This window comes from Eptatretus burgeri, chromosome 6, assembly GCF_056783735.1.
Source record: "Eptatretus burgeri isolate ZD-2024b chromosome 6, Ebu_testis_v1, whole genome shotgun sequence".
In the NCBI taxonomy this organism is placed as follows: domain Eukaryota; kingdom Metazoa; phylum Chordata; class Myxini; order Myxiniformes; family Myxinidae; genus Eptatretus; species Eptatretus burgeri.
The window spans coordinates 70,646,257-70,658,936 of NC_140966.1; the positions used below are offsets into that span (position 1 = coordinate 70,646,257).

General features: G+C 45.5%; 1 protein-coding gene across 14 annotated transcripts in view; it reads left to right on the plus strand.

Annotated features, from left to right (window-relative positions):
* The window catches only part of LOC147025021 (uncharacterized), a 291,362-nt gene that overhangs the window by 80,972 nt on the left and 197,710 nt on the right, over positions 1 to 12,680 (plus strand). Inside the window, exon 2 of one of the 14 annotated variants that reach the window (XM_085885572.1) lies at positions 6,431 to 6,530. The exons of 9 other annotated variants lie outside the window; for them this stretch is intronic. In XM_085885572.1, coding sequence (XP_085741698.1) covers positions 6,467 to 6,530 — 64 coding nt within the window. In that variant the 5' untranslated portion in view covers positions 6,431 to 6,466. Of the gene's footprint in view, positions 1 to 5,981; positions 6,531 to 12,680 lie in introns of those variants that run through there. 4 more of the 14 variants (XM_085885573.1, XM_085885571.1, XM_085885577.1 and 1 more) reach the window with 4 other exon arrangements.

Below are 12,680 nucleotides of genomic sequence, written 5' to 3' on the forward strand. Positions count from 1 at the left end.
ATACATGAATCGTGATTTACATGTAGACATGCACAATTGTGATTTTTACACGTTATTATATACACACATTTTATGCGTGACATATTGCACATGCTACACACACACACACACACACACACATTATGCATGACATATTCAGACATATTATATGGGACATAATATAAACACAAGTTATATATGACATATTGCACATGTTATGTACACATATTATATTGGACATTATATACGCATGTGTTATATGTTACATATTGCACATGTTATCTACACACACGTTATATACACACACATTATATACACACACACATTATATACACACATTATATACACACATGTTATATGTATACACACATGTGAAATACACACGTTATATACATGCTTGTTATATACACACATTAATTACACACACGTTATATACACATTATATACACACATGTTGTATGTATACACACGTTATATACATACACATTATATACATACATGTTATATACACACATATTATATACACAGTACACACATGCTATATGTAAACACACACGTTATATATACACACGTGTTATACATGACATATTGCACATGTTATGTATGCAGATGTTATATACACACACACGTTATATACACGCTTGTTATATACACACATTATATGGGACATATTATACAAATTATATACACACGTTATACATGACGTATTGCACATGTAATATGCACACAATATATGTGACATGCTGCACATGTTATATGCACACATATTGTTCCAAATTTGGAAGCTTACTGCACACAACATTAAGGCCCTTATAGAACAGTTATATCGGTAAGTGTGTGTTTATATTTAGGGCCCCCTTCCTGTGTCTAATGGGAATTACATGTGTGCGCTGCAGAGTTTCGTTTACAACAAATCTACTTCACATCACACACTGACGCCATTGCCCACGTGCGTTCGGCCACGTACGTGGGCAGAGATTTCCATCGCCTCAGACCGGGACTCCGCCCAGGAAGGCAGGGGCGTTCCCCTTGTCCAATCACGCCACAGAAGGCGACTTTCCCACGACGCCCCGTCCAATGAGGGTAGAGAGCGCCTCAGACGGTGATTTGCTCACACCGGAGGAAAAAGGAATACAGTATAAGGACGCCAGGCTGGGAGCATTGGTGGTAAAAGGTTGTCGTGGTCGTGGTCGTCGTGGTGGTCGTCATCGTCATCTCTGATCTCCTTGGTCTTGGTTGATTGGTGCGTGGCCGGTTGGAGAGTGCAGTACCTGGTGCTTGGAGCGGCATCATGTTGCGGGTTCGAGTCCCGCCGAGCCGGATCGTCGCAGACCACATGAGGTGGACAGGTCCAAGCATAGTCTCTGGTCTCCAGCTCACCTGTCCTCGAGCTGGAAGCCTTCAATAAAGGCCCGACGTGGTCCATTTCTGTGTGTACGTGTGTCTGTGTGTGGGCCCGTCTTTAAGTAGCAGCTGTATAAGTGCTTGTGTGTAAATTTGCATTTCTTATAGTCGTGATAGCTCTGCTCTTTGTGTGTTCCCTTCCCCCCATTATAAATAAATCCCCTGTTAAATGTTCCAGCTCGTTTCTGTGTTTCCTTCCTTGGCTTAGCATTGTGCGTGTTGAGAAATTGGGAAACGGTAAATTGTGCATTTGGACCGACGGGTCTTGGTAACCATCCGCTCGGGTTACGCACGGTTCGAGCACGATAACGGCTCGTTCCGCTCGAGGCCTGCCGAGGGTGTGAATTCCCCGGTGGCTTTGCCGCGTGGATACTTAGGTATATTGAAGTTGGCAATTAACCCTATTCCACGCGGCCGAATTATTGGCGATTCACGGTCCTGCAAGGGACCCGTGCCTTTGAGAGTTCTCTGAGGAGCACGATCTAAATTTTCGGTGTTCGGTGGAGCCGACTCTACTCCATCTAGCGATCGTGCTCGCCGCCAACACCTGGCCCCACAACAATATTATGTACACACGTTAAATACACACTTGTATACATACGTATTATACACACACATATTATACACACGTTATATACACACTTATTATATACACACGTTATACGTGACATGCTGCACACGTTATATACACACGTATTATGTAAACACGTTATATATACACTTACTACATACACACGTATTATGTTGACACGTTATATATACACTTATTATATACACACTTATTTTATACACACGTATTATGTTAACATGTTATATACACACGTAATATACACACTTATATGCACACGTATTATGTTAACACGTTATATACACAATTATTATAAACACACTTATTACATACACACGTATTATGTTAACACGTTATATACACACTTATTATATACACATGTCTTATGTTAACACGTTATCTACACACTTATTATATACACACTTATTATATACACACGTATTATGTTAACACGTTCTATACAGACTTATTATATACACACTTATTTTATACACACGTATTATGTTAACATGTTATATACAAACGTATGATGTTAACACATTATATATACACTTATTATATACACACGTATTATGTTAACACGTTATATACACACTTATTATATGCACACATATTATGTTAACACGTTATATACACTCATTATATACACACATATTATGTTAACACGTTATATACACACTTATTATATACACACGTATTATGTTAACACGTTATATACACACTTATTATATACACACGTATTATGTTAACACGTTATCTAGACACTTGTTATATACACACATATTATATACACACGTATAATGTTACCACGTTATATACACACTTATTATATACATACATATTATGTTAACACGTTATATACACACTTATTATATACACACGTATTATGTTAACACGTTATCTACACACTTATTATATACACACTTATTATACACACACGTATTATGTTAACACGTTGTATACACACTTATTATATACACACTTATTTTATACACACGTATTATGTTAACATGTTATATACACACGTATTATGCTAACACGTAATATACACACTTATATGCACACGTATTATGTTAACACGTTATATACACACTTATTATATTCACACGTATTATGTTAACACGTTATACATACACTTATTATATACACACATATTATGTTAACACGTTACATACACACTTATTATATACACACTTATTATGTTAACACGTTATATACACACTTATTATATACACACGTATTATGTTAACACGTTATATACTGTTGCGGTTGTGGAAATTCGCAAACCACCATTCAGGTCCCGTAGGTGAGATATCTCTGTAAGTACATGTGTAGTTAGCCCCAAACCCGTTGTTTAGAGGGAATAAATGTGATTCATTCGGGCTGCGATGCTTTGAGATAGCCGTTTTTCTGTTCTATCTTTATTTTGAACCAACCACATCTCAACCGCCATCACACAACAACCATCAACTACAACGCCGCTTCACAACAACAGCAACGCCAACAGCCACGATCTTTACCTTCACAACTCGCTCCCGCAAACATCGCATCACCGCCATTCCAAATGGCACCATGGCCATAAACCACCACCATAAACCCTCCGCCACTCTCACCTCCCTCCTTCTACTGCCATTCCCGCACCACCTGTGAGCACCGAGCGTCGGGCTGTCCTGGGCTCGTACAAGATACGCGCCGAGCCGCGAGTGCAAAATGCGGCCTTTCCGAGGAGAATTCGGATCAGGAATGCTATACGCCCACTTCTGATCCGTCCAATCAGCTAGCGCGGGGCGGTTTGGCCCCACCTCCAGGTGCATCTGTGTGGAATCAAGATATGCAAATTCTAGGATCAGGGGAGATTCACGCCCCTTTTTCTCCGTCCAATGGGCGAGTGTGGCTCCGCCCCCGAGCTAGTACTGATCCGGAAATTTGCATATGGGTTCTCCTGCCGGCCTATAAAGCGCCGAGCGCAAGGCGAATCTGGGCAGAGTCAGTTTGGAAGAGTGGAGTGGAGTCGGGAGGGGAGGGCGTCCCGGTGGTTTTCGGTAGTCGGCTGAGGAGAATTGGGGGAAGAGTCCGAGGAGCTCGGGGCCGAGGCAAGGAAGACGGCGGTCAGCGACGAGGTCGCGGTGGAATCGCTCGTCACGGGACCCAAGCAAGCCAGCTATACTCTTTCCCCAGAGCATCAACAATTCCCCCCCCTTTTTCCCCCACGCTGAGATAGTGCGAAAAGGGGTCCCCGTTCCCACCCCACTCCAAGCGGTGCCAACGAAACCCACGAAGGAGCACGAAGTCGGGGAACATCCGCGCTGCCACCTTTGCGGCTCATCACGAAGACGCGGGTAGGACCCAGCCGGTCTCGCAGACCTGACCGCTCCTTCAGGTCCCGCGCAAATATTGTCCCACAGGCCCCGTCTGCCCCCTTGTCTTTGAGGGTGGCCTTTTCTTTTGCTTTTGAGTAAATGTGTGTCGGCGCCGTCTGTGAAGTAAAACTGTTTAAGTGTTGCCGTCTGCTCGCGTAGTCAGTAGTATCTCTGCATCATTGTTTCTTTTGTAGCATTTGATATATGTGCATTCTGTTTGGCTGTATGTGTGTGCTCTCCGTGTGCCGCAGAATAAATGTGCCTCATGTTGAACTGTTTTCCCGTTTCGCTTCGTCTTTTCTTTTATTGAATCTCCATCTTGCTTCACGTAAAGGGTTGGTAGTGGGCTGAATACGCCCGATAATTAATCGCAACCGTCGAGGCCGACGATAACACCGCTCGGTTATCCCAATAGTACGGAACGGATCGCTTAAGTGGCCCGTGTCCGGAGTCGACCTGCGGCGAGGTGCGATCACCCGGTCTACCCTCCGCGTGGGTACTTAGGTAGGTCGAGTTTGGCGAACAACCCTATCCCACGCGGGTGGCCGATTGGCACGATCGTGGTGAGGCCGAAAGGCCCACCCGTGACTAGCTCCCGGCGTTCGTCCGAGAGGGTCACGACAGAATTGTCCGTCCGGTGGGCGACGTGCCGCGATTCGAGTCACGTGGCCGTTCGCACGCCGGCGGGCGCGAATTCGCAACAATACACACTTATTATATACACACGTATTTTATACACACGTATTATGTTAACATGTTATATACACACGTATTATGTTAACACGTTATAAACACACTTATTATGTACACACGTATTATGTTAACACATTATATACACACTTATAATATACACACGTATTATGTTAACACGTTATATACACACGTATTATGTTAACATGTTATATACACACTTATTATATGCACACGTATTATGTTAACACGTTATATATACACTCATTATATACACACGTATTATGTTAACACGTTATATATACACTCATTATATACACACGTATTATGTTAACACGTTATATATACACTCATTATATACACACGTATTATGTCAACACGTTATATATACACTCATTATATACACACGTATTATGTCAACACGTTATATATACACTCATTATATACACACGTATTATGTCAACACGTTATATGTACACTCATTATATACACACGTATTATGTCAACACGTTATATATACACTCATTATATACACACGTATTATGTTAACACGTTATATATACACTCATTATATACACACGTATTATGTTAACACGTTATATATACACTCATTATATACACACGTATTATGTTAACACGTTATATATACACTCATTATATACACACGTATTATGTCAACACGTTATATATACACTCATTATATACACACGTATTATGTTAACACGTTATATATACACTCATTATATACACACGTATTATGTCAACACGTTATATACACACGTATTATCTTAACACGTCATATATACACTTATTATACACACACGTATTATATTTTATATACACATATGAAAGCACGTATTATATACACACATGTTATAGACAAACGTATGAAATACACGTTATAAACACAAATATCATACCTGATATGTTACACGTTATATACAAACATTATATACGTAAATATCTCACACACACACACACTCACACGCACACACACACACACACACACACACACACACACACACACACACACACACACACACACACACACACACACACACACACACACACACACACACACACACACACACACACACACACACACACACACACACACACACACACACACACACACACACACACAACTCTGCACTTTCTCCCGCTGAAGGTCGAAAGATCATGGAAAAGGAAAGTGCACAGGGTTGATATTTGTGTGACGAATCGTAACCTTGGAAATCACGAATCTCCATTTCTCATCCACAGCTTATTTTGTGTTAGTCGGTACTGTACTGAATTATATTGTTTTTGCACAACTATGCACGTCCCGCGGTGTGTTCTAAGAACGTTTAAAACCTCAGTTTAGTCCCATTTTGAATTTGGAGTGAAACATCATTCGGTTCTGGTCTGTCCGTGTCCGTGCTGCGGACAGAGCCTGGGAAGGGATCCGGGACCGTGTGCAGGACGGATGGACATCGTGAAAGTGGAACCTGATTCATGGGACCCGGAACCTGCACCGACCGAACAACCAGGTGGGATGACGAGCAGCGAGAGGGGAAAACAAGGACCTGTAACTGTGATGTTTAAAACTACCGAGGACACAACAAGCTCGTTCGGGATTGGTTGATAACATTGATCTGGGAACTTGCTCTGGGGGAATGAATCGGATCCGACTAATGGTTTTGAGGTTTCAGAAACAAAACACACCGTTGGTGAGACAAGGGACCCTTTCAGCTCAGGTGTAGTTCCCTTGGGGTAACGAATTCGCCTCTGAGCTGTGGCTGGGTTCGATTCCCAACCCGAGTACAAAGTGGTGCTTCGCAGGCGAGGGTGTCGCAAGAGTGAGCACCCCATTCATTCGAGGGAAGTTTAAGCTGGCTGTCCACATGGTCCTTTTCTCTTTGAGATTCGTTAAACACCTCCAATGCATTTGAATGTATGTCACAAGCTCGCTGCAATCGTATTGCAAGATCCCTAACCCTTGCAGCAAGTTTTAATAAAATATTCCGATTATTTAATGCAAATGTTTAACTTGCTCGTCCTGTGGAATTGAAGAAAAAGGAAAAGAAGCATGACGAGCTTTGCAAAAGATAAATCTTTATAACACAACTTCAATTCACTCCTTGCAGGTACAATTCTGGCAATAAAATCAATATATGTGGGAATAATTAAACAATTTCAAACTGACCAAATGAATGCGATCCTGCACACTTGTGGCAAGGTTTAACACAATGCATATCGATGGGTAATTTCAATAAAGCCTTCAATCTCGAAGCTGGAACACATACGGTAACACAACCACATAGAGACAACACAATAAGAGAATTGAGAACTATTTTAAGCCTCAGCTTTTCTCTGCAAGAATGAAACGTTTTTGGCTTTGAGGTCCTTGCCGCTTGCCAGGATGCAGGAAGATGATGGTGGAAAGACGAAAGTTCACTCTTACAATTGTCAGTTTGAAATGGGACAATTATGTGGGCTCCAGTTTCACATTCGCTCTGGATTGCAGGATTGGGTGCACAGGTTAAGAAAAAAAGGTGTTCAGGGGTCAACACTCTCATCTACAACTTAACTATGCCTGAGAGGCTCAATCTCTAGTCACTGAACTTTGCATCTTCGCTTCTCACCTATATTTCAAGCTCTTTTTTCTGTCAATATTTACTTTGTACTGTCAGATACCTCTATGATGCTCCTTGCCTCCTAAACACAAAATATGGCAAAAAAATATACTTCTGCCTTACATTTTTGGACTTGATGAGGTTGAAAGTGATCAATAGACAAGATGTTTTTCACAAAATCCAAGAGGGAAACAAACTTTGTGTTGCTGCTAAAGTATTTCATCATAAAAATTTCTCGTGAGAAACTTGCCCAAAGTTTTGTTTCCACATGCTTTTATGATAACCTCTGTGTTAAATGAGGAAACCTTTTAGTTTTGCTTCATTTGTGCCTTGGCTTGCATAGTACACTGCATATGACACTTCCTGACATCTTCCTCCAATCCAGTGATTGGAAAGATGATGGTGTCATTTTGTGTTTGATTCCTCATACGTTTCCTGCACATAAAGAACAAGAAAAAGAGCAATCAGACATTGCAGACCCTCACTACCCAAATTTGCAGACCCAAATACACTTCTTTTGAGTGGTGTATTTTTTTTAGTTTATAGATTTTAGGGTAAATCCAATCCCAAACCATGTGGCCGATGACATCATATGTGTGAATCTTTTGTTCCTCATGGATAGGTGGTCATACGTGTGAAGGTTTACCTCGATCTGTTCAGCCACTCCAGAGAAGAAGATTTTTGAACATTTTTTTGAAAAAACAATATGGCTGCAGAATCATGTGACTGATGACAGCATCAATTTTTTTTTTTGTGGACCATTTTATCCCGAGATGACGCTCAAAATTTTCCTTACTGATCAGATGCAGCGTTCTACAAATGCAATTATGATGTCATGACGAAGGCACTTATGACGTCATCAAAACATCACACTTATTCCACATGAGGAGGACTTTCAGTGTGCCAAGTTTCAACTTTTTCCTTCTTTCGATTTCAGAGATACAGAGGTTCAATTTTTTCCGTTTTTCCAACATGGCTCCCACACCACATGACCTATGATGTCATAATTATGATAAAACATTCTACATGAGTCGTCACACCTTTGGAGAAAATTTCAGTTCAATCCGACAAGTGGTTGTGGAGAAAAACACGACCGTTCTGTTCGGTCAAACAAACAGACCTAAATGCAATACCCTCTCTTTTGGCGAGGGTAAAAATATTACTTTCCCTTCATAGGATATATATATATATATATATATATATATATATATATATATATATATATATATATATATATATATATATATATATATATGTGTATATGTAATTATGTATATATATATATATACATATATATATATATATTGTTGTGGTTACCAGATTCGCAAACCACCATTCAGGTCCCTTAGGTGAGGTATCTCGGTAAGTGCATGTGTAGTTAGGCCCAAACCCGTTGTCTAGTGGGAATACATGTCATTTATACGTGCTGCGACTCTTCAGGATAGCCGTTTTTCTTTTACTATCTTTATTTTGGACCAATCGCCACCATCACAACCACAACAACAACCACCAACCACAACGCCGCTTCACCACAACCGCCATGACCTTTACCGTCACAACTCGCCACCATCGCATCACCGTCATCTCGCGCCACTCATGGGCACCGATGCTGGACTCGTGTAGGGCGCACGTTGAACAGCGTGTACAAAACCACGGATTTTCTGCTTCAAAAACGGATCAAAAACGACACACGCCCACTTTTTGCCGTCCAATCGGTGAGCGAGGGGCGATTTGGCCCCGCCTCCAGAACGATCGATATATGCAAATTTGTGGATCAAAAAGCCTTCACGCCCACTTTTTCTCGGGCCAATGGGGAGCGAGGTGAAAGGTCAAAGGGAGGGGGTCAAAGGCGAAGTTACGGGGGGATAAAAGGACGGTGTTCGTCAGTCAGAAGGAGTCGCAAACGAGAACGAAAGAAGTCTGGAGCCCGAAGCCTGCAGTGGCTGGAGAAGCTGAAGAGAGTCGGACGAGGGGGTGCTCGCGTCGGTGCCAGGAGCTGCACGCCCGAGGGAGGCCGGCAGCGCGACCTGGCCGAGGTGGAGACGCACACCAGGGATAATAAAGATCCTCTATACCCCGAACATCAGCAACCCCCTCCTGTTTCCTCCCGCGCTGAGATAGTGCGACCAAGGGGGCCCCGTTCCCACCCCCTGCCAGGCACTGTCCACGAGGCCCGCGGGTTGCGGGGCCATCGCCGCTCCGCGTCTCATCACCAGACGGGTAGGCCCGACCCGGTCTCGGCCTCAGGCCTACCTCATTCTTGGGGGATTTCTTTTCCTTGGTTTTGGGTATGTGTTGTCGGCGCCGTCTGTGAAGTAGAATTGTATAAGTGTTGCCGTGTGCTCGGTAGTCGGTATTAGCTCTGCACTGTGTTTTCACTTTTATGTTTGCTTTTTGTGTAAATGGAATTGTGTTTTCTTTTTTTTTTGTGTGCATTTGGTGGAATTGTATTTGTGTGCTTTCCGTTCGTCGCGAATAAATGTGCTTTATTGTTGAACTGTTCTCCCGCTTCGCTTCGTCTTTTCCTCCATTGAATCCCCATCTTGCTTCACGTAAAGGGTTGGTAGTGGGCTGAATACGCCCGATAATTAATCGAACCGTCGAGGTCGACGATAACACCGCTCGGTTATTCTGATAGTACGGAACGGGTCGCTTAAGTGGCCCGTGTCCGAAGTCGACCTGCGGCGAGGTGCGATCGCCCGGTCTACCCTCCGCGTGGGTACTTAGGTAGTTCGAATTTGGCGGGCAACCCTATCCCACGCGGGGGCTGATTGGCTCGATCGCGGTGAGACCGAAGGGTCCACCCGTGGCTGGTTCCCGGCGTTGGTCCGAGAGGGTCACGACTGGATTGTCCGTCCGGTGGGCGACGTGCCGCGATTCGAGTTACGTGGCCGTGCGCACGCCGGCGGGCGCGAAAACCGCAACACTGGTGTCAGGTCGTGCGATATAAATTCATCGCCCTCCTCGCGGCACTGGTATCGGAGAACAGGAAAACGGGCTCTCCTGTCTCCGGCTAAATTTACGGGAATCGGTCCAGGGGTGAGAGAAGCGACCCCCGATTCCCTCCAAATTACGAGCGAGCAAATTAACCCTTCACGAGAAGCAAGATGGCGTCTCAAGGCGAGCGGGAGCCGGGGGTATTAGAAATGTATATGTGTAATAATGTAGAGTCCATGGTCCAGGATGGAATCCCCGAGCAGGAAATGTTGATTGTGCAGGAACACGGACTCGCCCAACTGAACCCAGGGCCCGAGGTGGGTGCGGCAGCGGCCGCGGTGTATGACACCTCCCCCCCCCTCTCCACCAAGACCCTTCCCCAACCCTTGCCGAAACGGCTCAGCTGAGTGCATCCAACATGGCCCAGCTATGCGCCATGCTGGCGGCAATGAACGAAAAAATGGATGCAAACACAAATGAAATGAAAAACGAAATGAATGAAGTGAAAACGACGATGGATGCGAATACACAACAAATAAACGAAAAGATGGATACAAAAATGAACGAAATGGAAACAAACATGAAAGAAGAAATGAAAGAGCTGCGGGGTGAGACGCAGAACATGGGCCGAAGCCTGCAGGCGGGCATGAAGGCCGTGACCAGGGAGATAAAAATGGCGACTCCACGTGTGGGAGCAAACGAGCTGGGTGGGGGTGCAACGGCTGACAGGCCCGCGGTGGAGGCGGGTGAAAAAATAATTCGTGGAACGTGTTGGGCGAGGGTCGTGACGATGACCGAAAGGGAAAAATTAAATGGGGAGACCAAAACGTGTGAGACGAGACACGAGGTGACGACAACAGAAATAATAGTTGAGACAAGGGAGGTAAAGGGTGAAGAGTTGGCAGAGACACGGGAGATGGGAACGATAGAGGGAAGACTACACGATGAAGACGGGGTAAGTGACGCGCACGCACACACGGAGGTAGTGGAGGATAATGGGGGTGAGCTCGCGGAGCGTGTAGGGACCCGGTGCGAGCAGCGGGATGGCCTCCTCCAGGAACGAGGGGAGGGAGTATGCCCCCTTGAGGCGAGTCACGACCAGGTGAGTTCGGTCGTGTTTTGCGAGGTTGAGGGGACGGGTGCTGTGGACGGGTGCACGGAGAGCTTGGGGGGTATAGAGGCCCCGGAGACCCTTGTGGGGACACGAATCCCCAGTATGGTTGTCCCTGTGTGTGTGGTGCAAGGTGTGAGTGCGTCCCCGTGTGTGGAAGCGACCCCGTGTGTGAGTGGTGTGGTGGCGATGGAGCCAGAGTACGTGCTTCCCAGCACGCCGTGTGTGGATGAGGGACCGTGTGTGAGAGAGGCCGTGTGTGTGGATGAAACGGCCAGTATGAATGAGGCACCACGTGTGAGTGGTGTGGTGGCGATGGTGCCGGAGTACGTGCTTCCCAGCACGCCGTGTGTGGATGAGGCACGGAGTGTGAGTGAGGCACCGCGGGTTAGTGCCCCCGCGTGTGTGGGTGAGGAACCGTGTGTGGAAGAGACCGCGTGTGTGAGTGTCGCCGTGTGTATGAGTGAGGTACCGCGGGTGAGTGCCCCCGTGTGTGTGGATGAGGCACGGAGTGTGAGTGAGGCACCGCGGGTGAGTGCCCCCGCGTGTGTGGGTGAGGCACCGTGTGTGGAAGAGACCGCGTGTGTGAGTGTCGCCGTGTGTATGAGTGAGGTACCGCGGGTGAGTGCCGCCGCGTGTGTGGATGAGGCACGGTGTGAGAGTAGTGAGGCACGCGTGAGTGAACGGCCGTGTGCAAGGTCGCTGTGTGCAAGGGAGACCGTGTGTGTGAGAGAGCGGTATGTGAGGGAGATGTCGGTTGGCATGCGGGAGCACGCAGCCGCGTCTCCCGGTGTGAATGTGATTGAGTGGACTGTGTGCGTCGTAACACGCAGGTATGCGTGTGTGGAATGGAGGCGACGACGGCGACATGTAAAGAGAGAAAGCCGAGTAGCGGCTGTAGTTGTTTCGAGGACCGTGCCGGGTTCACCCAGCAGTGAGCACGCGGTTCGTGCTGTGCAACGCACGAGACCGCCACGTGCTCGCTTGCGAGAGTGAAGTCCCGGTCCGGAAACGCA